General features: G+C 41.3%; 2 protein-coding genes across 2 annotated transcripts; both read left to right on the plus strand.

Annotated features, from left to right (window-relative positions):
• The first annotated feature begins 1,770 nt into the window (after positions 1-1,770).
• Positions 1,771-3,138, plus strand: LOC115284219 (melanoma-associated antigen B10-like). The gene has a single exon (XM_029930910.1). It carries the CDS (start codon positions 1,771-1,773, stop codon positions 2,815-2,817), a length of 1,047 nt encoding a protein of 348 aa, XP_029786770.1. The 3' UTR covers positions 2,818-3,138.
• A 7,879-nt stretch (positions 3,139-11,017) lies between these two features.
• LOC115283971 (melanoma-associated antigen B10-like) lies at positions 11,018-12,702 on the plus strand. Its single transcript, XM_029930493.1, has 2 exons — positions 11,018-11,098; positions 11,562-12,702. The coding sequence occupies exon 2, from the start codon at positions 11,609-11,611 to the stop codon at positions 12,686-12,688; it is 1,080 nt and encodes a 359-aa protein (XP_029786353.1). The 5' UTR covers positions 11,018-11,098; positions 11,562-11,608; the 3' UTR covers positions 12,689-12,702.
• The last annotated feature ends 15,170 nt before the right edge of the window (positions 12,703-27,872 follow it).

Here is a 27,872-nt window from a genome sequence, read left to right on the forward strand (position 1 = left end):
CAACCCCGGTAAAATAAAAATATTAAATAAAGTTTGAAGGAGCCCCTTGCCCCCCACCCTTCCCACCCCCCCAGCATCCTCCACACCCTCGCCCGCCCCTCCCACCCCCCCACTCCCGGCACGTCCCTACAAACTTAAGACTCCACAGTCCTGCCCTTGCAGTTAGCCCTAGATGGGTCCAGGCAAGGATTACCTGACGTACTGCTCGGGGAATTCTCCTTCAGAAAACTCAGAGAAATAATAGTCCTGGACCAGGGTATTAGTATCAGAAGGGTCGGCGGAGGACTTGGCGTGATTTCAGTGGAACTTCCCCTCCCCCTTAACAGAGGCGTCCCAGCCTTAGGAGACCCCAAGGTGTGAGGATATTTGACTCCTGTATGTGCCTCAGGCCGTCAGAGAACGGAGTCCCAGGCTCTGCCTCGAGTCGATGAACGTCCATATTTGTGTTCTGAGAGAAACTGGAGCCCTAAAGAGCCCCACCTCCACTGTGGAGGCTCCTGGTGGCCCTCGTAAGGCCCACTCGCTTCACCTTTTGGTTAGTTGCGGGAAGAGGCGTACATAAGAGCGTTGGTCTAAGGCTATTCCATTCAAGTTGGCAGAGGGAGTCCTAGGGGTGGTTTTGAGTGAAGTTCAGAACGTTGAACAAGGACTGAGAGGAATTCCTCCCTCAAGACAAAAGGGGTCCCAAAGAATACTTCCCGTCTATAAGCCCTGGTGGAGCCTCAGCAGGGCTGTGAGGCTAAGATGTCTCTCACTTTATCCTCAGTGATTCTAGGGAGACAAGAGACGGAGATAACTCAGTCACTTCGAGAGGTCAAAGTGAGAACAGAGGGGGATGCACAGAGTCAGGACCTTCCTCTGTGATCAGCCCTGGAAAACCCGGTGGAGACCTATCATTTTGAGTCTCTTCCCACTCCTCCATTGCATATTCCAGGATATCAGGTGAATGACAGGCTTGGTCCGATTATTATAGCCCTGAAGTCTGCAGAAGGGAGGATACCTGGCAGTCAAGGGGAGGAGCCATAATAAGGAACCTGAGCATTGAGCAGACTGCTCATCACAGAACAGAGGCTTTTCACAGAGACCTCCTTGTGATATCATCCCTCGAAAGGGTCCCTGGGGAAGATACCTTAGACTGATTACTCCCCAAACTCCTCAAATTTTTTAAAAAATGTGAGATTCTTGCTCTGAGGGGCTAGGTCTAAGGTCAGCCAAGAGAGCAGTTCTAGGCCCTGCAAGAAGCCAAGGTGAGGACTTGAAATAAGAAATGAGAACTGTAATTATCCCAGGATGGAGAAGGTCCCACATAGCTTTGCCATTGCTGTCATCTTTGGGCAGCCCTGGGCAGATGTGCTCAAATGTGGTTGCCTTTCATTTCCTCCTCCAGGATGTCAGTTGAGGTGAGGGCTTTGGAACGAGGACTCGGCATCAAATCAGTTCAGCAGGGGACCATTAGTCCTATCAGAAGTCAAGGTAATGGTGCTGAATATGAATGTAAACACCCCTAATCCACCACAGGGAAGGCCCCATAGAGTCTGAACCTGGCAATCCCTATATCAGCTCCAGTGGACTCAGGTAGGGCTCCAAGAAAAGGAGCCTTTTGGGATCCTAGAGTAGTGCCTTCAAGGAAACCTGGAGAAATGACTGTTAATAAAGCCCAAGGTATCCCTGCCAAAAGATACCATATAATTTCATCCTTTTCCCTTCAGGTCACTAAATCATCTGTCCTCTTTTCCACATTCCTGCCTACAGTTCCTGACCAGAATCATCATGCCTCGGGGCCATAAGAGTAAGCTTCGCGCCCGTGAAAAACGCCGCCAGGCTCGAGAAGGGCCAGAGCATCTGGTGGCTGCTCAGGCCGCTGACCCAGAGGAAGAAAAAAATCCCTCTTCCCCATCTCCTCATTTCGAAGATGCTCCCCAGAGCTCCCCTGCCACGGGAACACCCAGGAATCCTCAAGTTCCTGAGAGAGTCTGCTCCACCAGCACTACTGCTGCAGCTGCTTCAAACACAGCAGTTAATGAAGGTGCCAACGATCAAGAGGAGAAAAAGAGAAACGGCTCAAAGGCTGGGAATACCACTGAGGAATGGGACAAAGGCCCTATACATAAGAAAGTTACTATATTGGTATACTACCTGCTGCACAAGTATCAAATGAAAGAGCCCATTACTAAGACAGATATGTTGAGAAATGTAATCCAGTCTTATAAGAATCACTTCCATGAGATTCTAAGGAAAGCCTCTGAGCACTTGGAGCTGGTCTTTGGCCTTGACCTGAAGGAAGTGGATCCCAACAGGAACACCTACGTCCTTGTCAACAAACTGCAACCAAGCTGGGATGCAAGTGTGAATGATACTGGAGGTGTGCCCAAGACAGGCCTTTTGATGATTGTCCTGGGTGTGATCTTCACAAAGGGCAACCGTGCCACCGAGGAGGAAGTCTGGCAAGTGCTGAATATGATCGGGTTACATGATGGAGTGAAGAATATCTTCTGTGGCGATCCCAAGAAGCTCATCACCAAAGACTGGGTGAATGAAAAGTACCTGGAGTACCGCCAGGTGCCCAACAGTGATCCTCCGCGCTATGAGTTCCTGTGGGGCCCCAGAGCCTACGCTGAGACCAGCAAGATGAAAGTCCTGGAGCTTGTGGCCAAGATCCATAGTACCATCCCCAGTGCCTTCCCATACTGGTATGAAGAGGCTTTGAAAGATGAGGAAGAGCGAGCCAAAGCCAGAGTTCTAGCCAAGGCTGGTGCTGCTGCTGCGGCCAGTGCACGTGCCAGAGACATGGCCAGCAGCTTTTCCTGCCCCAAGTGAAGGTTGAGGAAGGTTATTATATGTTTTTGTTCCATGCAGTAATTTGGGTATTTGTCTAAATGTTGCTCTTTCAAACAGAAGGTTTAACTAGCTTCAGAATATGACTTTATAAATGATAGAAGCCACTCATTTACTAATGTTGATAAGTTTTAAGAGTGAGAGTTTTACAATTTTATAGAACAAATTGGGAAATTTTCCATTTTATTTAGTTATTGGAACACAACATCATAGCATTTCCATGAAAGAACTCAGCAGTAAAATGCTGGGATCAAGAAATAGAGAAGTAAAAGATGATGAATCTTTTACATTCTTTTATCACTGTTTGGTCTGTTCTCTCAAATATATATGTATATACCTATATATATATACACAACTTAGATGTGTTTAGTTTATTCAATAATGTATAATTATAGCATAATAAATTAGACCTCTTGCACACTGTCTCATTTATTTCTCAAACATTCCTTGAGCATCTACTCTTTGGGAGACTTTGTACTAGTGCTGGGAGTGTCAGGACAATCAAGACCAAAAGTGCCCATAGAATTTTAGAGTGTAGAAATAGCTGTGAAGGAGAGCAGAGGATGGGATACACCCACTGGCCTCAGGGCACTTACACTTGACCTCTCACACCCTCCCACGTGAAACAAGTGCAAGTGCCCTGAGGCCAGTGGGTCTGGGGCCGTGGGCAACTACAAGTCCTTTGGTGTGAGTCAGTTTTACTTGAAGCTTGGGCGGTGGGTCAGATGAGGCTGTGGGGGTGGTGAGAAGGGAGCAGACCCTCAAAAATTGTGTCCAGAGTTAAGAGACTAAGGCCTAGAATGGAAAACTATTTTTAGCAGCTACTTTAAGATCATGAATTAACCAGAGAGAAATCTCCTGGGACAAGAATGTAAGGTGGCCTGCATCCTTCCCCCGGTTCTTTTCCCAGTGCAGTTGAACACGCCACACAAACTGTGTTTTAGGCACACGATCCCCAGGGAGTTTCTGAGAAATAGAAGTTATAGACACACAACATGGGTATGCTCAGAAGCCACTGTGCTAGCAATCTTTGCTCTGGCCTCGAAGAGAGACCTCCCACCACATTCAAGTTCATTTTAGTCAGTTGTGTGTAATTTGGCACACTCCAAGTGAGGGCTAGATTTTAAATGGAGCTGAAATAAATGAAAAGAGACGTGGTTTGGATGGAAGGACAGTTGGAGGGAGTTGGTTCTTGACACAAAGGACACTTAAGTTCCACCTAAGTGGGGAAGACTCTCCCCAACATGCAAGAAATAACATGTCCTGAAAAGTGTGCATAGTTAAGTACTTTAGCTTTACTTGCTATGCATCTTGGTGGCTGATTTGTTGTGCTGTCTCATAGGTTGCTGCACATTCTCTGATATCTCTTGGATTAAAAAATTACAGAGCAGATTTTTAGTAAAGTCTGGGGTCAAAAAAGTAATTATCATAACTGCAAATTATTAAAAATGGAATACATGCCAGACATGCGCCAAGTGGTTTCGTACATCATACACACCCCAGGAGAGCAGGGCCTCTCTTGCTCATTTCACAGAAAAGACTTAAAGAGCTTTGCAATTTTCTTGACTTCACCTGGCTCAAATGTCAGATGTGGGACTACACTTCTGGTCTGACTTCATTTAGAGTTCCTCACTGTTCCACTCCTTCTTGAAAAAAGCAAATATTTTGTCTCTTAATTCATTTTGACTCTCACTACACCACAATGTCTCTCACGAAATTGAAATGAAGGACCCTGTTGCCAATGTATTAAGCCCAGGTGTAAAAAAGAAGAAAATGAGAATTAAAAACCATTTCAGGAGAGGATGTGAGCTTAATTTACCCAGGGTTCTCCTGCTTCTACCCCCAGGGTTCCTTGGGAGCTGACTCCACCCAGGTCCCAGCACTTGGGACCAGTTCCAGTATTCCTAAATTACATCATTCTTTCCCTGGATCTTCCCAATATGTCCTCATGTCAAAATCTGTATCCTAACCACCTGTCTAACTTCCTTTTGTAAGGCCACATTCTGTTCCCAGTCGGAACAGAAAGCCCAGAATTACGTGCTTTTCCCCTAACTTAGAGCATTCCAAACTCCCGAAGGTGTCCCCTGTTTGCCCCATTCCTGAAATCCCTCTGAGATAACAGCAATCCCATACACTTTGGTTGTTTACTTTGGCAGTGAAGTTTAGACTGCACATCTGCTCTGTGTGCTTCTTTCTCACTCAAAGTTTTTAACAAATTAGAAATGAGCAGTCTGATTTGGCACAGAATCTACTGATTCTTGAAAGATAACCCTGATGTTACAGAAGGCAGAAGTTTGAGAGAGACAGAGGAAGCATGACCAGGAGAAGGACAGAGAGAATCTTAAGCAGGCTCCATGGTGTCAGCCCAGAACGTGATGCTGGGCTCAAACCCATGAAACTGCAAGATCATGACCTGAGCTGAAACCAAGAGTCAGATACTTGACTAACTGAACCACCCATGTACCCCTAGAGGAGTTTTTAGAAAGCAGATGAGATTAGTAAGACAAAAGCACTTAATCTGATAAATATTTGAGACTGGCCAGTGAATCCATATACTGATGAGTGAGCTTAACTGAGTGGTCAGGAACCAAAGCGTCTCTTGTAAGTGGTAGATAAGAAAGGCCTAAAGAAATCACTATATAGCAACCATTGGCAGAAGCTGGATTCCTAAAAATTCAGGTGTCCTTCCAGGAGGATATGGTAATTTTCAATTGCCAGCAAACAAATTGCCATAAATCAATGCACTTAAAACAACACACATTTATTATCTCACATTTCTATAAGTAATACATATGAGTTGACTGTGCTGTTTTCTTTGTTCAGGGTTACACAAAGCCTAAATCAAGGTGTCAGTCTGGATTCTTATTGGGAGATACTAAGAAGAATCTCATTACACACTTGCACAGGTTGATTTCAGAATCGAGTTCTATGAGGAATTCAGTTCTTTGTAATGATAAGACCTAGGCCCCTTTTCCTTGCTGACTGTCAACTGTAGCTGCCATAGCTCCTCAAGGCCTCCTGCCACTGCTTGCAAATGGGCCCCTACTTCAGAAACAGCATGTTGACTCTGTCTCATGTGTAAATTCTCCTACTCCCACTTTGCTGCATCTCTCTTCTGCATCTGGCCAAACAAAAGTCCTCCGCTTATAAGGGCTCATGTCATTAGATTGAGCCCACTCAGGTAATATGATATAATATCCCTATTTGAAAGTCCATTCCTCAATTTTAATGACATATGCAAAGTGCCTTTGACTATGTAACATAACATATTCACAAGTTTCAGGGATAAGGGTATGGGCATCTTTGTGGAACAATTATTCAGCCCACCACCAAGACAAAATATCTCCCTGGCAGACACACTAGTTTTCATAAGAAAAGAAAAAGACTTCATCAGCATATTCTGACTCTTGTCTCTATCTGCCTTGGAGGAAAATCCTAATTTTTCACTGTGTTTAAAGATACCTGAACAAGTGTTCAGCCATATTCTTCAGGTAGTGGAGAACAGAGACTCAAAAGTTAGAGGCTTTCCATGCAGCAAAAGGAATCAGAAAATTCTTAGTGTATTGAGATTATAATGTTACTATAATCTGTGGTCAGTGTATAAAGGGGTTCTACAGTGAAAAAGGGTGACATCTGCCTGCTGAGATTATATCCAGTGTCCGTTAGAAAATTTGTGTGATCCTGTATTTGAAAACACTCATCACACATGGGCACTAGAAAAAGTCATTGAACTGCAATGAAATTTGATCTCAGAAAATCCTCCACAAATAAAGAGGGCTAATGCCATAGCAAATTGTAATAGTGCACTTTTCTGAGTACCTATTATGTAACAGTTAATGAGAAGGTCTGCAGATGCTCAGTTACTTCATGTCTTGTTCTCTATCTTTGGAGGCTACTTACCAGTCTAATAGTAGTTAGGAAGGGTTAAGTGACTATCCTTGACACTGAAGTATGAGCAGAGGCATGCCTCTCACCTCCAGACAAAGGTATTTCAGACTAGTATGCCACCTGCACACTTTTTGTTTTATTGAGCAGCAAACATACAGAGCCTGTGTTGACTTGTGGAAGTTTATGTCGGGCTCACCCAACAGTGGAGACACCCTGTCAATGCTCATCAAATGTTATGTACCTAAGAAATAAAATGTCATGTGAAGCAATTCTAAATCACATCTTCCCATTATATCTCATAAACACTTTATCTGAATAATACACAGATACTATTTCTGTTCTCTTATTTAAATATTTTAATTTCAAAGAAAATAGGGCAAAAACTTTTAATAATAGGGTGAGATTATAATTCTGCTTCCTTACTATGTTCCTCCAAATTTTATCCCATCCCAGAGGTAGCTGCATTAAAAAATCTGGTGTGTAATAGTTTAAGATTTATTCTAGGCCTATTTTTACATATGTGTATTGGAAAAGTACACCATGAGTTTTAAAAAAATACACGTATAACAGCGTACATATCATTTTGCTTCTTGCCCTTGTCACTGAATAAAATAAATGCAGGATCTTTCTGAGATAGCACAAATAGATCCACTTCACCCTGTTAACTACTCCCTAGAATTCTAAAATGTGTATGTGCCATAATTAATTTAATGATTCTCCTCTTGATGGACACAAAAGTTGTTCCTCATGTGTTGCTATGATTAAGAGAACTGATATCAACATCATTGAACAACAATTCTTGGGCAAATGTGGATGTTTTGTTATGGAGAGAAATAGAATAGTGCAATTAAAGTGGAAAGTATCTGATGACAGTAAGTTTTTACACATATTATTGATATTCTATTCTAATAAGGCTATACATACCAAATTATTTTTCATATAATTATGTATGTGAATAAATTAGGCTGTCATTGACATTTTACTTTATCAACTTTTTAAATTTTAGTCAACTTTTGATCAAAAAATATTATCTCACTGCAAGTTTAATTTGTATTTCCCTATTTTATAAACAGAGTAAGCAGAAAATTTATTTAATCATTCACCCATATAAAGCAGGATTTCTGCCGTATAGATGTAGTACTAGGATTCTTCTGGGTGCAGAGTTTAAAATTCTACATCCAGAAGATTTTCCCCTTTCCTTTGAAAACATAGGATTTGTCAGAATGACCAGGTACCAGGAAATGGTCCTGGACAGGGAAACATCAATAAGTGAGGAATATCAAGAAGACCAGGGATGCAAGAAGTAGAGCAATTTCCAGAATCCATGAGAGAGCACAGGGCAGCGGGCAGTCAGGGGTTTGAAGGTTGGCTTCAGCAAAAATCAAAAAGGTGCCAGAAGGAGAGAACGTGGAGAATCAGGTGGAGGGTACCAGACAGCTGGATTGGCTAGGGAAGCTGAATCTTCACTGCCAGCCCGAAGTTGTAGAGTGATGTGATGGGTAGATCTGATGGATGGAAGGACCAGAGGCACGCCCGATAGCCCCCTCACTTCTGCCCACCGTCAGGCAGCATATAGCTGGCTTCCCCTGTGTCACCCACCAAGTAATGTTACTGATGGAATCTGGGAGAGCTACATCTCTTCACTACTCTAATCGTTCCATGCATCCTTGCCAGTGTACCAGAGCTCTGAGTGGTCTTGATGCCTGATGGACAAGGCTAATTCTTCCCCTATGCATGTGGCCCTCCTGCCACTGAGATTGAGACTCTGCAAGTGGCTGGGCTTGGTTGGTGATTCAGAATGGTTAAAATAGGGCAAGTATTACCAATGAGTGCTGGAAAGAGGTGTGCAGCTACAGGGAGGGGCAACTGGAGGGGGAGTTTGCTGAGGCTCATTACCCCAGTGACTCTGGGAATAAAGGGCTGCGTGTAGAGCTGTCTTGATAAATAACTCAGGTGTTATCCCCAGCTTCCTGACTTCTTTGTACACCAGAGGGCAGATGTACTCTGGCTGTGTCCCGTGGTCTTTGTTGCTACCAGATGCTGATTGGAGTAGGAGGTGTGTCCACAATGGAAACACCTACAGGTGGATGGAGAAGGACTATAGTTGGTATAGTTTCTTATTAAGTTGACTGGTAGTGACAGATACATTGTGGAGTCCAAAGCTACATTTCTTGTGTAATAACTCACATTTGACTGAATCAAAACTAAAAAAACAAAACAAAAACAAGGTCTGTGCTAGCCACTCTCAAAATCATCACATGATCTGTAGTAAACATAAGAAAATCTAAAATTTTGAAGTGAGGACAGTGGATCTACCTGTCAAACTCAGGCCAGCAGACAGAGGAATCCCAGGCCCTAACAGAAGGAAAGGTGAGGTCTCTGAATGAGATCAGAGAGAACAATCCATCCCAGAATGGGAGATGCTGCCACACACATCCCATCCCTGTTGTCAGCCTTGGGAAATTCCAGAAAGGGGTGGATGGAAATGGCTTCCCTTGAATTCTGTCTCCGGTGTCTCAAAGAAATGAACATCTTGATCTGTGGTGGACAGTGTCAGGTTAGCAGAAGGAAGAGTCCAATCTCTGCCTGGAGTTTAGACAAGGTCCTTGATTGAGTTTAACAGAATCCTCACTCCAGGAGAGAGTAGACGCCCACAGAGTCTCATCTGTGCTTATAGTTCTAGCAAGCTCTGTGCAGGGATTGCCTAAATAATGTCCTCTGAATTTCCTCACTGGAGACTCAGGGACTTGAAGGCATTTGGACCTGGGTGTGGCCTCAAGGCTACAGAGAGTGAGGTCCCAGGCAGTAACAGAAGTAAAGGCAGGGACTCGGTCTGATTTCTGTGAGAACTGCCCACACCAACAGATGGGCAGCACAGTGGCCTGCTTCTGGTATCAGCCCAGGGAGGTCCCAGTATACTTGTGATGAGGCTCAGAAGCTCTTTCACTTCACCTTCTAGAAACTGGAGAGTGACCTGGGTAGGGCCTCAGGTTAGTACTAACAAGGGGAAGATATCTAGGATGAATCAGAAGTAAAAATAATTAATTAATTAAAAAATTTTTGAAACCCTACATGACAGAAAACACCACCATTGAGAGACCCCAGGCAAAGCTGGCCAGAAATGATACACTCTGATAGCCACCTTGGGGTCTCAGGGAAGTGAAGGCATTGATCTGAGGGCAGTGGTGTGACATGTCCACTGGAGGAGGACCTGTGGGCTCTGCTGGAATTAAGGTAAAGATCCTGAGTTAGGTGTGATGGTACTGACCATTCCAGACTGGGGAAGCTCCTCCCAGAGAGACCCGACCCTATCAGCCCTAATAGAATCCAAGCAGGAATAGGTGGTCTGATGTAGCAAACTCTGAGAAACTACTAAATTTCCCAAGGGGACTGATGGGGGTGAAGGTGTCAGCTTCAGAGCAGTAGAAGAACAGGTCTCAGGCCCTAACAGATGTAAAGATAAAGACTCCAATATTTGAGGGAGCTACCTCACCCCAACAGAACAAAGGAGGCCTTACAGAGCACCACCGCTACTATCAGACCTGGGAAGTCCCATGTGGGGATTTAAGAATTTAATGAACCCTGACTTCTGCCTCAGGTGTCTGAAGGAAGCAATAGCTTTCATGTTATTGGGCAGTATTAGGGCAGTCAAGGGAAGAGCTCCAGGCCCTGCCTAGAATTAAGGGAAAGACTGTGAATTAGGTGTAAGGGGACCAGCTACTCCAGATTAGAGGGGTTCCCAGTCAGTTCTGCCCCTGCTATCTGCCTTGATAGAACCTAGCCAGGAAGTGTTTGACATATGGATGTCTGACTGCCTTCTAACCTTCCCCAGAGGGGAAATGAGGTGGTTGAGGTAACCGGAACAGGCTGTCAACTTCAGATCAGAAGGGGAAACAGTCTCAGGCTCTAAAGGGAGTAAAGGGAAGAACTCTGAGCGACATCTGAGGGAACCACCTACTCCAGAACATAGGGGACTTGCAGAACCCTGCCCATACTTTCTATTCCAGAGGTTGCGGGTTAGGTTGGATTAATGTAAAGCATCCTGACTTCTGTATCTAATCTCAGAGGCAGTGGATACTTTAGACTAGGAGGACATAGGTGTTAGGTTAGGGGAGGGAGGCTCCCAGGCCCTGCCACAGTAGGGTGAAGACAGTGAATGGTGTGAAGACAGTGAATGAGGTCTAAGGGAAAAACCCACTCCTAACAAAGCATACCTCACAAAGCCCCACCACTGAGGTCATCCCTGGGAGGCCTTGGTAAGGATGTGAGGCTGAGACCCCCCCTCATACCTGTGGGGAGTCAGGAAGATGAAATCTTTTCTCAGCAGGCAGGATCAGTGTCATTAAAAGGAGGGACTCACGCTTTTCCAGCTTGAGTAAGGACTGAGAACCCTAATTACTCTAGAATGGAAAGGATCCCCAGAGCTCTGCCTGCGCTTTCTTCCCTGTGCATTCCCGGGCAGGTGTAGTAAGATGAAGTTCCCCTCAGTTCCTCCTCTGAGGTCTCAGAGTAGTGAGGGCTTTTAGATGAGGGGTCAGCCTCTGAAAAGCAGAGCATGGGGACCTCAGGTCATGCCCAAAGTAAAGTGATGACCCTTATAGTGAATTGAAATGCTCCGTAACTCAGAGCAACTGCTCTAAGCCTCAGTGAGCTCCACATGGATGTGTAGGTAGGAGCTAAGGTCCACAGGTCCTCAGGGAAGAGGCAATCAGAGAATAGGAGCCTTGTGGGTTCACCAAGAAGTGCCCTCAAAGAAGCCTGCAGAATTGACCTTCGATAAAGCCACAGCTATATTTCTTTGTTGAAGGGGCTGAACAATGTCACCCTTTCCCTTTCAGATCACTGAGCCTTCTGCCCGTTTGCCTGCTGCCTTTCAAAAATCATCATGCCCCGGGGTCAGAAGAGTAAGCTCCGAGCCCGTGACAAACATCGCCAGGCTCCAGAAAAGCCCCAGGATCTGGTGAGTGCTCAGGCCACCACAGCAGTGGGAGAAGTTTTCTGCTCTCCTCATTTCAACAGCTCAGCTGCTGCTGGGTCATATCACAGTCCCCAGGAGCCTCAGAGAGCCACAGCCACCATCACTACTGCTCTGGCTGTTTCACACACAAGATCAAATGAAGGTGTCAACAACCAAGGGGAGGAAAGGCCAAGATCCTCCAAGGCCCATTCCACCACTGTGCCCTTTCAGAGAGACCCACTCGTTGAGAAGGTGGTTTTGTTGGTGCATTACCTGCTGCACAAATATCAAAAGAAAGAGCTCATTACCAAGGCAGGAATGCTGAGAAATGTAATCCAAATGAATAGGAAGCAGTTCCATGAGATCCTCAAGAGAGCCTCTGAGCACTTGGAGCTGGTTTTTGGTCTTGACTTGAAGGAAGTAGATCCCAAACGGCACATCTATGTCCTTGTGAACAAACTGGAACCAAGTTATGATGCAGTATCGAGTGATTATGATGGTGTGCCCAAGACAGGCTTGTTAATGATTGTTCTGGGTGTGATCTTCACAGAGAGCAACTGTGCCAGTGAGGAGCAAGTCTGGAAAACACTGAATGCTATAGGGTTATATGAAGGGAGGGAGCACTTCATCTTCGGGGAGCCCAGGAAGCTTATCACCAAGGATTTTGTGAAAGAAAAGTACCTGGAGTACCGCCAGGTGCCCGGCAGCGATCCTCCACGCTATGAGTTCCTGTGGGGCCCAAGAGCCCACACCGAGACCAGCAAGATGAAAGTCCTGGAGTTTCTAGCCAAAGTCAATGATACCGTCCCTAGTGCCTTCCCAGACTGGTATGAAGAGGCTTCACAAGATGAGGAAGAAAGAGCCCAATCTAGAGCTGCAGCCAGGGCTCACACCACTGCCATGGCCAGTGCACATTCCAAGGCCACAACCAGTGCACGCTCCAGGGCCAAAACCAGTGTGCACACCAAGGCCATGCCAGTAGCTCCTCCAACCCCTAATAAAGTCTGAGGAAGATTTTTTCACTTTGTTGCTAAAAAGAAAAGTCTGTATTTTAAGGAGTAGAGGACCAGGGTGGGGCAGAAGAAAACACAGTATATAATGTTTTATGTTTCTGTTCTATGTGGTAAGCTGGATAATTTTTAAAAATATTTTTCCTTTTAATACAAGATTTAAGTAGCTTCATAAGTAAAATTTATGAATGATATTGCTCAAATATTTATTGTTGTAAATGAGATTCAAGAGTAAGAGTTTAGTTATTTTGTAAAATTGGAAAACTTCCATCTTATTTAGTAATCTGGAACAAGATAACATGGCAGTAGATGAGGCATTTCCTTGGAAGTGTGAAAAACTCAGTAGTGTAATAGTTGGGATCAGGAAATGGAGAAATAGATAAAAGATGATAAATTCTTAGTTTCATTTATCACTTTTAGTCTGTTGTTTTCTAACAATATATACCTACACATATACACACACCTGGATATATTCACTTTATTCAAAAATGTAGGAGAAATAATTATATTGTAATAAGTTATTTTTAAAAATTTTAATATGTATTTATTTTTGAGAGCGAGAGAGAGAGACAGAGTATGAGTGGGGCCCAGGCAGAGAGAGGGAAACAGAATCTGAATCAGCCTTCAGGCCCTGAGCTGTCAGCACAGAGCCCGAAGCAGGGCTCAAACCCACAAACTGAAAGATCATGACCTGAGCCGAAGTTAGCTGCTTAACCCACTGAGCCACTCAGGTACCCTATGTCATAATAAATTGTTTCTCAGTGGCCCCTTTTCTTTTCTCCAACAATAACTCAGCATCTACTCTTTGTAAAGCTCCATATTAGTGCTGGGAATGCTAACATGAATAAGAATTATCCCTACCTACAGAATTTTGAAGTCTCAGAGCAACTATGATGTAAGGATATATGTATTGTGACATACTCCCTATCACAAAAAAAAAAGACAAATCAAAAGATGGTGTGAGGACATGGAGGATTTAGGTGTGAGCAGTCAAGTGTAAAAGCCCTTTGGAAAGGGGGTTTGAGACCTTGGGAAACTGCAAGTCCTGCAGGGTGAGGTGCTTTGAGCTAAGCTGCATGGTGGGTCAGATGAGTTTGTCTGAGTGGTGAGCAGGGTCCAAAACCTCAACTGATGTGTCTCACACTGAGACTGAAGCCTGGAATAGAAAAGCACTTTTAGTACTTAAAGATCATAGATAAAGTAGAGAGGAATCTTCACCTGGGGCAGGAAGAGAAGAGGTGCTATATTCTTGTCCCTGTGCAGAAGAACACAGTGTACAAAATAGGCAATGTATTTGTGCATGTCATATTGAAAGAGTGGTTGTGATACTCACAGAAGGTAGAATGCTCAGAAGTCGCTGTGCTGGTGATCTTTGCCCTGGGATGGGAGAGGCATAGCCCATCTATTAAGTGAGCATATTTTGAGAGAGAGAGAGAGAGAGAGAGAGAGAGAGAGAGAGAGAGAGAGAGAGAGAGAGAGAGAGAGAGAGAGAGAAGAGAGAAGAGAGAAGAGAGAAGAGAGGGAAAGAAGAGAGATTGAGAGAGAAGCAGGGCTCAAATGAATTGACACTTGTGTTTTATCCAAAGCAAGGGCTCCTGTTCAGCTGAAGCAGGGCTTGTGCTCACCAGATGCTGGGCTTGTGTTTACCTGAAGCAAGGATTGTGGTCACAAAACAGGGCACAAGTTCATCTGATAAGGGACTCAAACTCATGAACCTTGAGATCATGACCTGAGCCAAAGTCAGATGCTTAACTACTGAGCCACTCAGGTGCCTTAAATGAGCATTTTAATTAGGTTATCTGGAAAATAATTTGGTAAACTCTATGCTAGAATTATATTTGTGATGTGGGTGAAATAATTGCAAATACAAGTGTTTCGGATGGAAGGCCAGATAGAAGGGAGAGATGGAAACAGACGTTAATACAAATTCCAGAAGTTTTGAGTTGCATCAAACTGATGAATATTTGCCCACAACAACAATAAATAACATATCTTTAAAAAGTTATACAGCAAGCAACTTAGTTTAACTTGGTAAGCATCATATTGGCTGATTTCTTATGCCATGTCCTGAAGGTCTATGAATTCACTGAAATTTCCTGGACTTAAAAAAAAAATTTCCAGAGGGGAGGGTGGGAGACGAAAATCTAATACATGCCAGACACTATGCCAGAGTCTTCCTTAAGTTAGATATATTCTACCATTCCTCCTTACAAGATATATGTAAGCCAAGAACAAGAGGACTGCTTATAAAACCCAGTTCACAGATGAAGGCTTACATAACTGAAATTTTCCTGAGTTCACCTGGCTTGTAAATGACAGGGTTGGGACTAAAAGTCCTGGTTTGGTTTCTCCTAGAACACACACTGCTTGGCTTCTCCCTGCCTAAGGTGGACTTGCGTCTCTTCATTTCTCTACTCCCTACTCTTCAATGTCTCCTAGGAAGTAAAAGGAAGCAAGCTGTAGCCAATGCATTAAATTCAGATGGACTAATAAGGCGAAATGAGAATTAAACATCATATGGGGACTATCTCTGGGCTGCGTTTGCCTAAGGTGCGCCTGCCCCTAGCCACAGTATTCTTCTAAAGCTGACTCTGCCTAGTGCTAGTACACGGGGCCAGAACCAGTATGTTCCCAGTTACATGTGCCCTGGTGTCCAAATCTTGATCCTGACCTGCTGTCCAGCTCTCCCCTGAATCCCTTCGTAAGACTGCACTCTGCTCCCAGTGAGGATAAAAAAAAACCACACAAAAAACAAAAACCGGCCCAGAATCACCTTCCTTTTCCCTGACTTAGAGCATTCTGATTCACTGCAGACAATTCTTGTCTGTCCCATCCCTAACTATGGAACCCCTCTGCTAACAACAGCCCAGTGTATGTGGTTGTTTACTTTGGCAGTGACACTTAGATGTTTGCTTGTCTGATCTGAGAGCTGCCAGCACACTTTCAAAGTATTTTTCAAATCAGCTTCTGAGGTAGAATCTGATTTGGCACAGGATCTATGGATTCTGGAAAGATAGCTTTGAAATAAGAGAGGAGATTTTAGAAAGCAGATGAGAAATCTGTTGACTTATCCGAGACTGGCCACTGAATCCATACACTGATGAGTGAGCTTAACTAACTTGTGAAAAACCAAAACCTCCCTCCCTAAGCAGTAGATGAGGAAGGATGGGGAAAGTCACTATGTAGCAACCATTAGCACAGGCTGAATTCTAACAGACCCTGTACTCCTTCCAGGAGGCTGTACTAGTATTCCACAACTGTCATAACAAATTACCACAAATTTAGCAGATTACAACAGCACACGTTTATTATCTCACGAGTCTGTGTGGGTGATAAATCCAAGTTGCTTCTGTAGAACGCTCTCTTCTGGGTTTCACAAGGCCCAAGTCAACCTTTCAGCTGGCCGGCCTCTCATCATGAGTTTTGGGAAGAATATCCTTCTAAGATTATTCAGACTGTTGGCACAATCCAGTTCTTTGTGGTAATAAGACTGAGGCTCTATTTTCCTGCTGACTGTCAGCTGGAGCTGACATCGTTTCTCGAGACCTCTCTCCAGTCCTTGCATATGAGCCCATATATATATTTTAAACTTTATTTTTAAAAATTTATTTATTTTTATTTTGGAGAGGGAAAACATGGGAGCAGGGGGGAGAATGGCAGAGAAAATCTTAAGCAGGCTCCAAAGTCAGCACAGGACCTGACACGGGTTTCCATGTCATGACCCTGGGATCACGACCTGAGCCAAAATCAAGAGTTGGATGCTCAACCAACTGAACCACCCAGGCGCACCTGAGCCCATACATTTTGAATCAGCAATAAAACATCGCGTTCTTCTCATGCTTGGAATCTCTCTAACTGCCCCTCCCCCAACTGTGTTATATCTCTTTTCTTTCCACCAAGAAAAACTTCTCTGCTTATAAGGGCTCATGCCATTAGATTGGGTCCATTCTGATAATCCAGGATAATGTATTTACTTTAAAGTCATTTTCCTAACCTTACTACATCTGTAAAGTCTAACGTAACATATTCACAAGTTCCAGAGATAAGATATGGGTATCTTTCTGTAACAATTATTCAGTCTACTACAGAGGTAGGAAAGGTCTTCCCGGAAGATATGCCAGCTTTGATAAGAAAAGAAAACTAACTGACCACCACTTTCCTGACTCTTGTCTGTATCTGCTGCAGGGACAAATCCTGGTTTTTAGTGTGCCCAAAGACATCTGTGCAAGTGTTCAGTTGTGTTCATCAAGTGGTGCATAGCAGAAACTCAAAAGTTGTGATTTTTGGGGTGCCTGGGTGGCTCAGTCGGTTAAATGTCCGGCTTTGGCTCAGGTCATGATCTCACAGCTCGTGGGTTTGAGCCCCACATTGGGCTCTGTGCTGACAGCTAGCTCAGAGCCTGGAGCCTGTCTTCGGATTCTGTGTCTCCCTCTCTCTCTGTCTCTCAAAAAAATTTAATTAAAAAAATTGTGATTTTTGACCATGCAGCAAATGGAAGAAGCAAAGTGTCAGTGTATTGAGATTACAGAAGTTATTGAAAAGGTCAGTACAGGAAGGTGCTCTAGTATGAGGAAGTGTGATGCTTCCCCGCTGAGATTTCCAGTGTTCTTTAGAAAACTGGTGTGCTCCTATATTTGAAAACCTGTCACCTAGTAGGCACTCAGAAAAATTTGGAGTGTTGCAAGGCAATTTTGTCCTTCTCAGAAACTTCTCCAAGAATGAAGAAGGCTTTTGTCATACAAATTCTAAGTGTTGTACATTACTGATGACCTGCTCTGTAACTATTAATAGAGAGACTGTAAGTGCTCTTCCCACAGGTGTCTTGTCCTCTTTCCTGGGTTCATGGGCTATACTATACCATCAGATAACCTTGTATTAGAAAGGGTTTGGTGACTATCTTTTCCCCGAAATTTGAACAGAAGCAATGTTTGTCATCTGCAGACCAACATATTTGACAGTCAGTAAGCTACCTCCATGCTTTCTGTTCAATGAAAAGCAAACACGCAGAGCTTGTGTTGAGATGTGCAGACCCAGGATGGGAGCAACCTGGATCCTGGAGTCATCCAACAGCAGAGGTATTGCCTACCTTTGTAAGATTTTATGTGCATGAGGAATAAACTTTCCTAGTGTTAAGTCTGTTGGTCACCTCTCTTAAATATACTAATTACAAAAGAAATTAGGCACATACCTTGATGCTAAAGAAATTCTAAAAAATTTTTTTTGTTTTATTTTTATTTTTTTTAAATTTTTTTTGTTTTATTTATTTTTGATACTGAGAGAGACAGAGCATGAGAGGGGGAGGGGCAGAGAGAGAAGGAGATAAAGAAATTCTAAAAACATAGATAAATAAAATCCCATTCCTTACTCCATTCTCCAAAATTCCTTAGATCCACCTCACTCTTAACTACTGCCAAGAATTCTAAAGTGTAGATGTACCATAATTAATTTAATCATTCTCATCCTGATGGACACATAAGTTCTTTTCAATTTTTTGCTATAACTAATAGAACTGATATCAACATTATTAAATATAAATTATTAGGTAAACATGGATGTTTTCTTACAGGAAAGATACAGAAGTGAACATTGGGTTAAAGTGGAGGTAGTGTGGTGACTACCAATTTTTATGAGTATTATTACACTCTGTTTCAATAATGCTGTACAAATTTATATTCTCACATATTAATGTATGTAAATATCCTAAACTCTCACAAGCATTTTAATTGATCAATTTTAAATGTTGATTAATCTTTTGTATCAAAATATATTCTCACTGTTACTTTATTTTCTATTTCCATGTTTTCTAATTATGTTATTCAAAAATGAATTCTTCATTAATTCCTCATCCATAGCAAGCGTGATTTTTGCAAGGTATATTGAGTACTAGGATATCTATGAGGGAGTGTTTTAAAATTCTATGTCAATAAGATTTTTTCCATTTACTGTAAGAAGCAAGGATTTGGTCAGAATGACAGTGTCAGGAAATATTCTAGACAGGATACTGTCAGCTAGTGAGGAGTATCAGGAGGTCTGGAGAGCAAAGAAATTTCTAGAGTCCATGAGAGAGACCACATACTAAATGAAGCCCAGATAGCCCAGGCCAGGCTGGCATAAGGTAAAAGGGGCCAGAAGGAGAGAGCATGTGGAATCTTGGAGGGTCCTGGACAACTTCTAGTAAAAGGCTTGTAATTTCTATGGATCATTATTACCAGTCTAAAGTTGCACAGCAATCTGAGTAGGCAGATGTATTGGATAAAGGACCAGAGGCATGCCTGTAAACCCTCCCTACCTTAGAATCCCCCACCCCGACCACTGTCAGGCAGAATATAGTGAGCTCCTATGTACCACCCAGTGATAATATTAATGAATTTTGGGAAGCCTGTATTTCTTTACTACTTTCGTGGTTCTGTGCATCCTTGCCAGTATACCAGGGCTAAGAGCTGTCTTATTGCTTGATGGGGAAGGCTATTTCTTCTCCTGCTTATAGTGTCCTTCCAGCACTGAAGTTGGGGCTTGCTCATTAAAAAATGATCTAGATGCTAACCCAACTTAGACTACCTCCCCCATTTCCTGAGTTCTTCGGAGCCATAGCACAAATGTCCTATGGCTCTGTTTGCTGGTGTATGTTGCCAACATATACTTGCTGGAGTAGAGGGCTGAGCCCAGGTGTGTAAACCTTTTACAGAATGGATGGAGAGAATCATTTCTGATAGTGCAGTTGCTTGTTAAATTGACTGGAGATGATGGTGATGTGTGGTGTTCAAAGATCTTTATAATTGTAATAACTCTGGCCTGACTGAATTTAATAAAAAAATTCTATCAGCTATTCTCAACATTTTCACATGATCTGCAGCAGTATTATTACCTTTCAATGAAAGGTGATGTCATTGGAGCAGACTGTCAATCTCAGGGCAGCAGAAGGGTCCCAGGTCCAAACAGAAGTGAAGGTGAGAAACAGGAAGACAGTCTGGAGGGACTGCCTACCAGAGAACAGACTGCCTCACACAGAGCCTTGCCCCTGCTGTCTGTCTGCCTTGGGAGCACTGGGTATGGTTGTTAAGTGCAGGCACGGTCACTGCATCCTCTTGAGATTGGGGTTTGGGGTGGAAACATCGGAGGGGTGGGGATTTGGCTTTGATCTAAGGCGGGCCAACTCAGCAGAACAAGGGAGTCCCTGGTCCATCTACAAGTCAAGTTTAGAAATCTGACTGAAGACTGAGGATATTTCCTCCTGAAAAACAGAGGGACCAGCTTAGAGCCCCAATCCTGTTGTCATCCCGGTAGGCCCTATGCAAGGATCTCAGGAATTGACTTCCCTTTACCTCTGCCTCAGGTGTCTCAGAATAGTGAAGACTTTATTAAGAGCCCAGGCCCTGCCAGGAGGTAAGGTAAAGACTCTGAGTGATGTTTGAGGGGACCACCCACTCCAGATTAAAAGGTATCCTACAGAGTACCAAGGGATTTCAGCCCTAGTAGACCCAGGCAGGGACCACCTGATTTCGCATCACTAAACTGTCCCTGTGCGTTTCTGACTGCTGCGAGTATTAGACCAGAGTATTGACCTCTGGCCTGCAGAGGGAAGGCGGCTCAGTCCCTAATAGAAGTGAAGACAAAAACTCCGAGTGAAGTCTAAGGGAACCACCCACAACAGAACAGACGGATTTCCACAGAGCCCCATCCCTGCTGTCAGTATTGGTAGGCCCTAGGCACGGTGGCTGAATGGGAGAATTAGACATTGGTGGACACTAGGTAGGTACCCCACAATTGTAGTATTCATGTTTATTTAAAATCATTTATTTTAAAATAAGCTTACAAAAAATAAAATGAAATAAGCTTACAAATTAAAATAGTACTATATTTACAGAAACGTTGCAAAGATAGTATAGATAATTCCCTTATACCTAGCACTCATTCTCCCTTATTGTTAATAATTAATATAATATATTCGGCACAAATAATGAACCAGTATCTATACATTTGGATTAAAGTCTATACTCATTCAGATTTCCTCTATTTTTTCCCTAACATCCTTTTTTCTGGCAGAAAATCCTATCCATGATATCATGTTGCATTTGAGTATCATTTCTCCTAGGCTCTTCTAGGTTATCACAGATTCTCACTTTCCTTATTTTTTATGACAGTTTGGGGAAGGCATTGTATAGTGTCTCTCAACTGGGATGTGTTTGGTGTTTTTTTCTTGATTAGACTGGCACTATGGGTTCTTGGGGAGGAAGTTCTCAGGACTTAAGGTGCTATTTTCATTATATTCCACCAAGGGGGCATATACTATGAACATGATTTAACGATGATATCACCTTGATCAGTTACCTAAGGTGGTATTTGTCAAGTTTCTCTCCTATAAAGTTACTCTTTTTCTCTTCTTTCAATACACTACTCTGGGGAAAGTGTTCAGCCTACACTTAAGGAGTGGGGAACTATGCTCCATCTCTTTGAGGGTAAAGTAGCTACATAAATTATTTGGAATTATTCTATTCATATTCATAATATTTCTCTATTATTCATGACTTATTTATTCATCCAGTCAGTTATTTATAGCAGTATGGATTTGTGGATATTTATTTTATACTTAGGTCTTAACCCAGTATTAGGTTATTTATTTTTCTGCTTAAATTATTCCATTACTACTAGAATCTTTGTAGAGTCTACTAAGCCCCCTTAGAAGACAAAACTAGGAAAATGTTTGTATACTAGCCCATGTATGCAAATGTATCTATAATTTCTATATTTCTCCAACTGTACCTATATTAAGCTAAACATGAGTCATACTGATGTCTCTAACTCTAACCTTGTATCACATTATTCATTCTAGCCTTCCCCCTTTGCTTATCTCTGTGAGAAAATTGGCTCCAACTATCCACCATTCTTATACTTACTTATTCAATCCCAGTAAACATGTATATTGATTTCAGGTTATTAGCCCATACCTTTCTGAGAAACTTTACTGACTGGAATACAGTTTCTTTTTCTTTAGTCATACATTATCCACTCATTTTCAAAGTTACTTAGGTCAACACCTCTTTTCCCTCATCTTCTTCACTGGTATTATTTCACACATTTGTAATACAGCTAGAATTATTTGGCCACAGTCTGTATTCCATCCTGGGACACCCAGGTCTTGAATTGATTTTCATTTGCATACATTAAGGTTAACTCTTTGTGCTATCATTTTCTATGAGATTTGAAAAATGCATAGTGTCATATATCCATCATTAGCGTATCATACAGGATAGTTTCACCATCCTAAAAAATCCCCTGGGCTCCAATTTTTCAACCACTCTCTCCCCCTTGGAATACAAAAACAAAAACAAAAACCAATGAACAAAACATGTCTAGAAACTAGTGATCTGTCTTTTGTCTCTTTAGTTGTGTCTTTTCTATCATGTCATATAAATGGAGTCTAACAGTATGTGGACTAGCTTCTTTTGCTTAGCAACATGCATTTAAGAGTCATCCATGTTTGGGACACCTGGGTGGCTCAGTTAGGTAAGCACCCGACTTTGGTTCAGGTCACAATCTCATGGTTTGCAAGTTTGAGCCCCACATCAGGTTTTGTGTTGAAAGCTCAGAGTCTGAAGCCTGATTCAGATGCTGTCTCTCTCTCTCTCTCTCTCTCTCTCTCTCTCTCTCTCTCTGTTCCTCCCCTGCTCACTCTCTGTCCCCCAAAATAAATAAAAATTAAAAAAAGAGTCATCCATGTTATCTCATAAATTGATAATTTATTACTTTTTATTGTTGAATAGTATTCCATTGTATGTGCCACAAATTATTCACTCACCTATTAAAGACATCTGTTTTTTGGTGATTATGAATAATGCCACCACTATAAGCATTTATGTGCAGTTATTTGTGTTGAGATGTTTTCAAGTCAGTTGGAAAAATATCTAGGAGCACAATTTCTGGATCATATAACAAGGCAATGTTTATAAAAAACTGCCACTGTTTCCAAAATAGCTGCACCATTTTTCATTTTCAACCTCACTGTGTGAGAGATCCAACTGCATCCTCGCTAATGGTGTTGTTGGGTGTTCCTTGGCTTGTGAAAGGTTCAGTCTTTTCGTCCATACCTGTCTTTGCATGCCCTTCCCCTCTGAATGCTTCTGTCTTAATTCTCCCTCTGTCTTTTTCTTTTAAGACTTATCTTTGGAAACATGACCCACCCTAAATTTAAGATGAGCACATATTAAGATTCTTCACTTATATTACATCTGCAAAGACTTTTTCCAAATAAGATCACATTCATAAGTTCCAAGGATTAGGAAACAGATCTATCATTTTAATTTTTATTATTATCATTTTTAAAAGTTTATTTATTTATTTTTGAGACAGAGAGAGTAGGGAGAGAGAGACTCCCAAACAGGCTCCACACTGTCAGCACAGAGCTGATGTGTGACTCGAACTCACAAGCCATGAGATCATGACCTGAGCTGAAATCAAGAGTCAGATGCTAACAAACTGAGCCACCAGGCCCCCCAGCCATATTTTTTTAGAGACACCATTCAAACAACTACTGATTGCTTGTTTTATTATTGTTGTTTTAAGAGTTCTTTGTACATTCATATATGAGTCATTTATTAGATATGTGATAGACAAATATTCACACCTTGTTTTTTCCCTGTCTTAACAGAGTCTTTCACAGAGCAAAACTTTCTAATGAAGTCCAACTTGTCATTCTTCTTTTATTGATTGTGCTTTTGGCACTGTATCTAAAGCCAATCATCACACCCAGAGTCACAGATTTTCTCTTGGGTTTTCCTCTAGAAGTTGTATAGTTTTGCATTTTACATTTAGATCTATAATCTATTTTGAGATCGTTTTTGTGTAAGGCGTGAAGTTTGTGTCTAAGGATCTAAGTTCATTTTTCTCCCATATAGATATTCAATTATTCTAGCACTATTTGCTGAAAAAGTATTCTTTTTCATTTATTTGGCTTCGCACCTTTGTCAAAATTTAGTTGACTATATATTTGTGTGGGTCTATTTTGGGGCTCTCAATTCTTTGTTCCAATGATCTCTTTGGCTAGTTTTTCAGCAACACTATACTGCTGTGTTGATTGCTACAGCTTTACACTGAGTCTTGAAATAGGGTAGTGTGAGTCTACAAACTTTATTCTTCTTTTTCAATATTGTTGTGGCTATTCTAGGACCTTTGCCACTCCATATAAATGTTAGAATCAATTTGCTGATATCTACAAAGAGTTGCTAAAATTTTGACTGGGATTTGCATTAAATCTATCTGTAGACCAAGTTAGAAATAATTGACATCTTTTTTAATATAACTTATTGTCAAGTTAGCTAACATACAGTGTATACAGTGTGCTCTTGGTTTCAGGGGTAGATTCCTGTGATTCATCACTTACATACAACACCCAGTGCTCACCCCAACAAGTGCCCTCCTTAGTGCCCATCACCCATTTTCCCCTCTCCCCCCACATCAACCCTCATTTTGTTTTCTGTATTTAAGAGTCTCTTACGGTTTGCCTCCTTCTCTGTTTGAAACTATTTTTCCTCTTCCCTTCCACCATGGTCTTCTATTAAGTTTTTCAAGTTCCACATATGAGTGAAGTCATGCAATATCTGTCTTTCTCTGACTGACTCATTTCGCTGAGCGCAATACCTTCCAGTTCCATCCACATTGTTGCAAATGACAGGATTTCATGCTTTTTCATTGCCAAGTAGTATTCCATTGTATATATAAACCACATCTTCTTTATCCATTCATCAGCTGATGGACATTTATTATCTTTCCATAATTTGGATATTATTGATAGCATTGCTATAAACATTGGGGTACATGTGCCCCTATGAATCAGCACTCCTGTATCCTTTAGGTAAATTCCTAGTAGTGCTATTGCCAATATAATAATAGCAATTTTTTTATTAATTATTATTTTTTTGAGGACCCTCCACACTGTTTTCCAGAGTATACACACCAGTTTGCATTTCCACCAACAGTGCAAGAGGGTTCCCATTTTTCCACATCCTTGCTAACATCTGTTGTTTCCTGAGTTGTTATTTTCAGGCATTCTGACCAGTGTGAGGTAGTATCCCAATGAAGTTTTGATTTGTATTTCCCTGATGATGAGGGATGTTGAAATATTTTCATGTGTCTGTTGGCTATCTGGATGCTTTCTTTAAAAAAAAATCTATAAAGAACTTACTAAACTCAACACCCGAAAAACAAATAATCCAGTGAAGAAATGGGCAGAAATAATTGACACCTTAATAAAAGTGAGTCTACCAATTCATGAACAGGAAATAATTTTTCCATTTATTTAGATCCTCTTTGACAAGTGTTTTATAGTTTTCTGCAAATGGATCTTGTATATATTTTTTATATTTATCTAAGTATTTCATTTTTGTGTAACTGTAAATGCTTTTGATGCTTTTGCTTTTTGATTTCTAATTTCAGTTGTTTATTGCTGGTATACAGTTAAAGCAATTATACTCAGTTATTAGTTCAAGAAGGTTTTCTTTGTAAATTCTTTTTACATAGACAATCATTTCTTCTGCAAAAATTAAAATTTTTATCTCTTTCCTGTATCTATACCTTTTATTTATTTGTTATTGCTATCTTACACTAAATATGACTTACAGTATGATATTTAATAGGAGTAATGAGACGATATCCTTGTTTCACTTTCAATCTTAGGGTGAAAGCATTCACTCTCAGATTGTTAGCTATAATGTTATCTATATAGGTTTCCTTACATACCCTTAATCAGGTTAAGGAAGATCCCTTCTAATCCTGGCTTTTAATGTTTTTATCATAGGGGCACCTGGGTGACTCAGTCGGTTAAAGGTCTGACTCTTGATACAGCTCAGGTCATGATCTCACAGTGTGTGAGATTAAGCCCCACATCAGGCTCTGTGCTGACAGCGCGGAGCCTGCTTGGGATTTTCTCTCTCTCTCTCTTTCTCTCTCTCTCTCTCTCTTTCTTTCTCTCTCTCTCCCTCTCTCCCTCTTCTGCTCTCTCTTTCTCTCAAAACAAATAAATGTAAAAAAGTTTTTATCATAAATGGATAATAAAATTTTAAAATTATTTCTTACATATAGTGACATGATCACATTTATTTTCTTATTCAGTCTGTTATATGATGAAATACACTAATTGATTTACAAATGTTGAATTAGGCTTAAATTTTGGACATGAGCCCCTCTTGTTAATGATGTATCATTCTTTTTACATACTGCTGGATTCTATTTGCTATTATTCTGTTCAGAATTTTTCCTTATCTATGTTCATGAGAGATATTTGCTGTACTTCTCTTTTCTGGTAATGTATTTATTTGGCTTTGGGCTTAGCATGCTATTAGTCTCATAAAAAGAATTGGGAATATTTCCTTCTCTTTTCTATTTTCTGAAAAGGATTACAGATTATTTTTATTATTTTGTCTTTAAATGTTTGATGCAATTCACCAGTGAAACTACCTGGGCCTAGTCACTCCTTTTTTTGGAAGATTTTAAACTATTATTTAAATTTCTTTAGTATACATAAGGCTCTCCATATCTGTTTCAACTTAAATGAGTTTGTTAGTTTGTGACTTTCAAGGAATTGATCCATTTGATCTGTTCTCAAATTTGTACAAATAGAGTTGTTTATACTATTCCATTTTTATCTTTTCAATGTCTCTGGAATCAGTACTGGTGACCCCTCCTTCATTCCTGACATTGGTAATTTAGATCTTCTGTCTCTCTTCTTTCATGGTTATTCTAGCTAGAGACTCACCAATTTTACTCGTGTCATTGATTGCATTGATTTCCTCTGTTGTTCTCCTGTTTAAAATTTCATTTATTTATGGTCTATTTCAAACAGTTTTTAAGTTTATTTCTTTATTGACACAGAGAGAGAGAGAGAGAGAGAGAGAGAGAGAGAGAGAGAGAGAGAGAGAGAGAGAGGGAGAGAGGGAGAGGGAGAGAGAGGAAAGAGTTGGGGAGGGACAGAGAGAGAGGGAGAGAGGGAGAATCCCAAGCATGCTCTGCACTGTTAGCACAGAGCCTTACCAGGAACTCCAACTCATCAACCATGACATCATCACCTGAGCCACAATCAAAAGTCAAATGCTTAATAATGCTTAATTAACTGAGCCACCCAGGCGCTCCTATGGTCTTTTTTTTTTTTTAATTCCCTTTCTTATGTTCATTTTGGGTATACTTTGGTCTTTTTTTCTCTAGTCTGCTGAGGGGAAAACTTAGGTAATTTACTTTAGATCTTTCCTTTTTTTTCTAGTATATTAATTTAATCCTCTAAATCTCTCTGTAAGCACTAGTTTAGTAGCAATCTATAGATTTTGTAATTTGTATCTTCATTTATTTCAAATAAATTTGAAATTTCTTTTGAGATTTCTTCTTTGACTCATGGGTTATCTAGAAGTTGTTTAAATTTGCAAATATTTGGGAACTTTCCACCTACCTTTCTGTTATTGATTTCTAATGTAATCTTGTTGTGACCTGAGAACATATTTTGTTTGATTTCTATTCTTTTAAATTTGTTAAGATTTGTTTAATAGTGTTTTGTGGATGATAATATGGATGAAAATGTGGTCTATCTTGGTGAATGTAACCTGTGAGGTTGAGAAAAATGCGTATTCTGCTGTTGTTAGATGAAATACTTTATCATCTCAATTAGGTTAAGCTGTTAGTATTGCTCATGACATCTGTATCTTTACTGATTTTCTGACTGCTTCATCTATCAAATACTGCTAGAGAAGTAGTGATGTCTGTCAACTGTGTACATATTTCTCCTTTAATTCAATCAGTTTTTGCCTCGGATGTTGGCGGCTCCGTTGTTAGGTGCATACATGTTTAGGATTGTAATACTTTCTTGGGTATTTGATCCTTTTATCATTAGGTACTGTGTCTCATCATCCCTGATACTATTCCTTGTTCTGAAATCTGCTTTGACTGAAATTTGTATAGCTACTTTAGCAGTTTTTGACTAGTGTTGCTGATGAGGGATCATAAGTAAACTGAGGGCCAAGCACAAGCTAGCCCCCTCTTCCTACCCCATGGGATATATGTGATATTCATCAGGCACTCCTGGCTGCCCAAGAACAAAGGAAAAGAAAGAAAACAAATGAGAGATCACAATCATGCAAGACCTGAGTCCCCATGAGTTTACAAATGTCTTAGTAAAGTATGAGAAAAAGGCAATCTTATCCATG

This window comes from Suricata suricatta, chromosome X, assembly GCF_006229205.1.
Source record: "Suricata suricatta isolate VVHF042 chromosome X, meerkat_22Aug2017_6uvM2_HiC, whole genome shotgun sequence".
NCBI lineage: Eukaryota > Metazoa > Chordata > Mammalia > Carnivora > Herpestidae > Suricata > Suricata suricatta.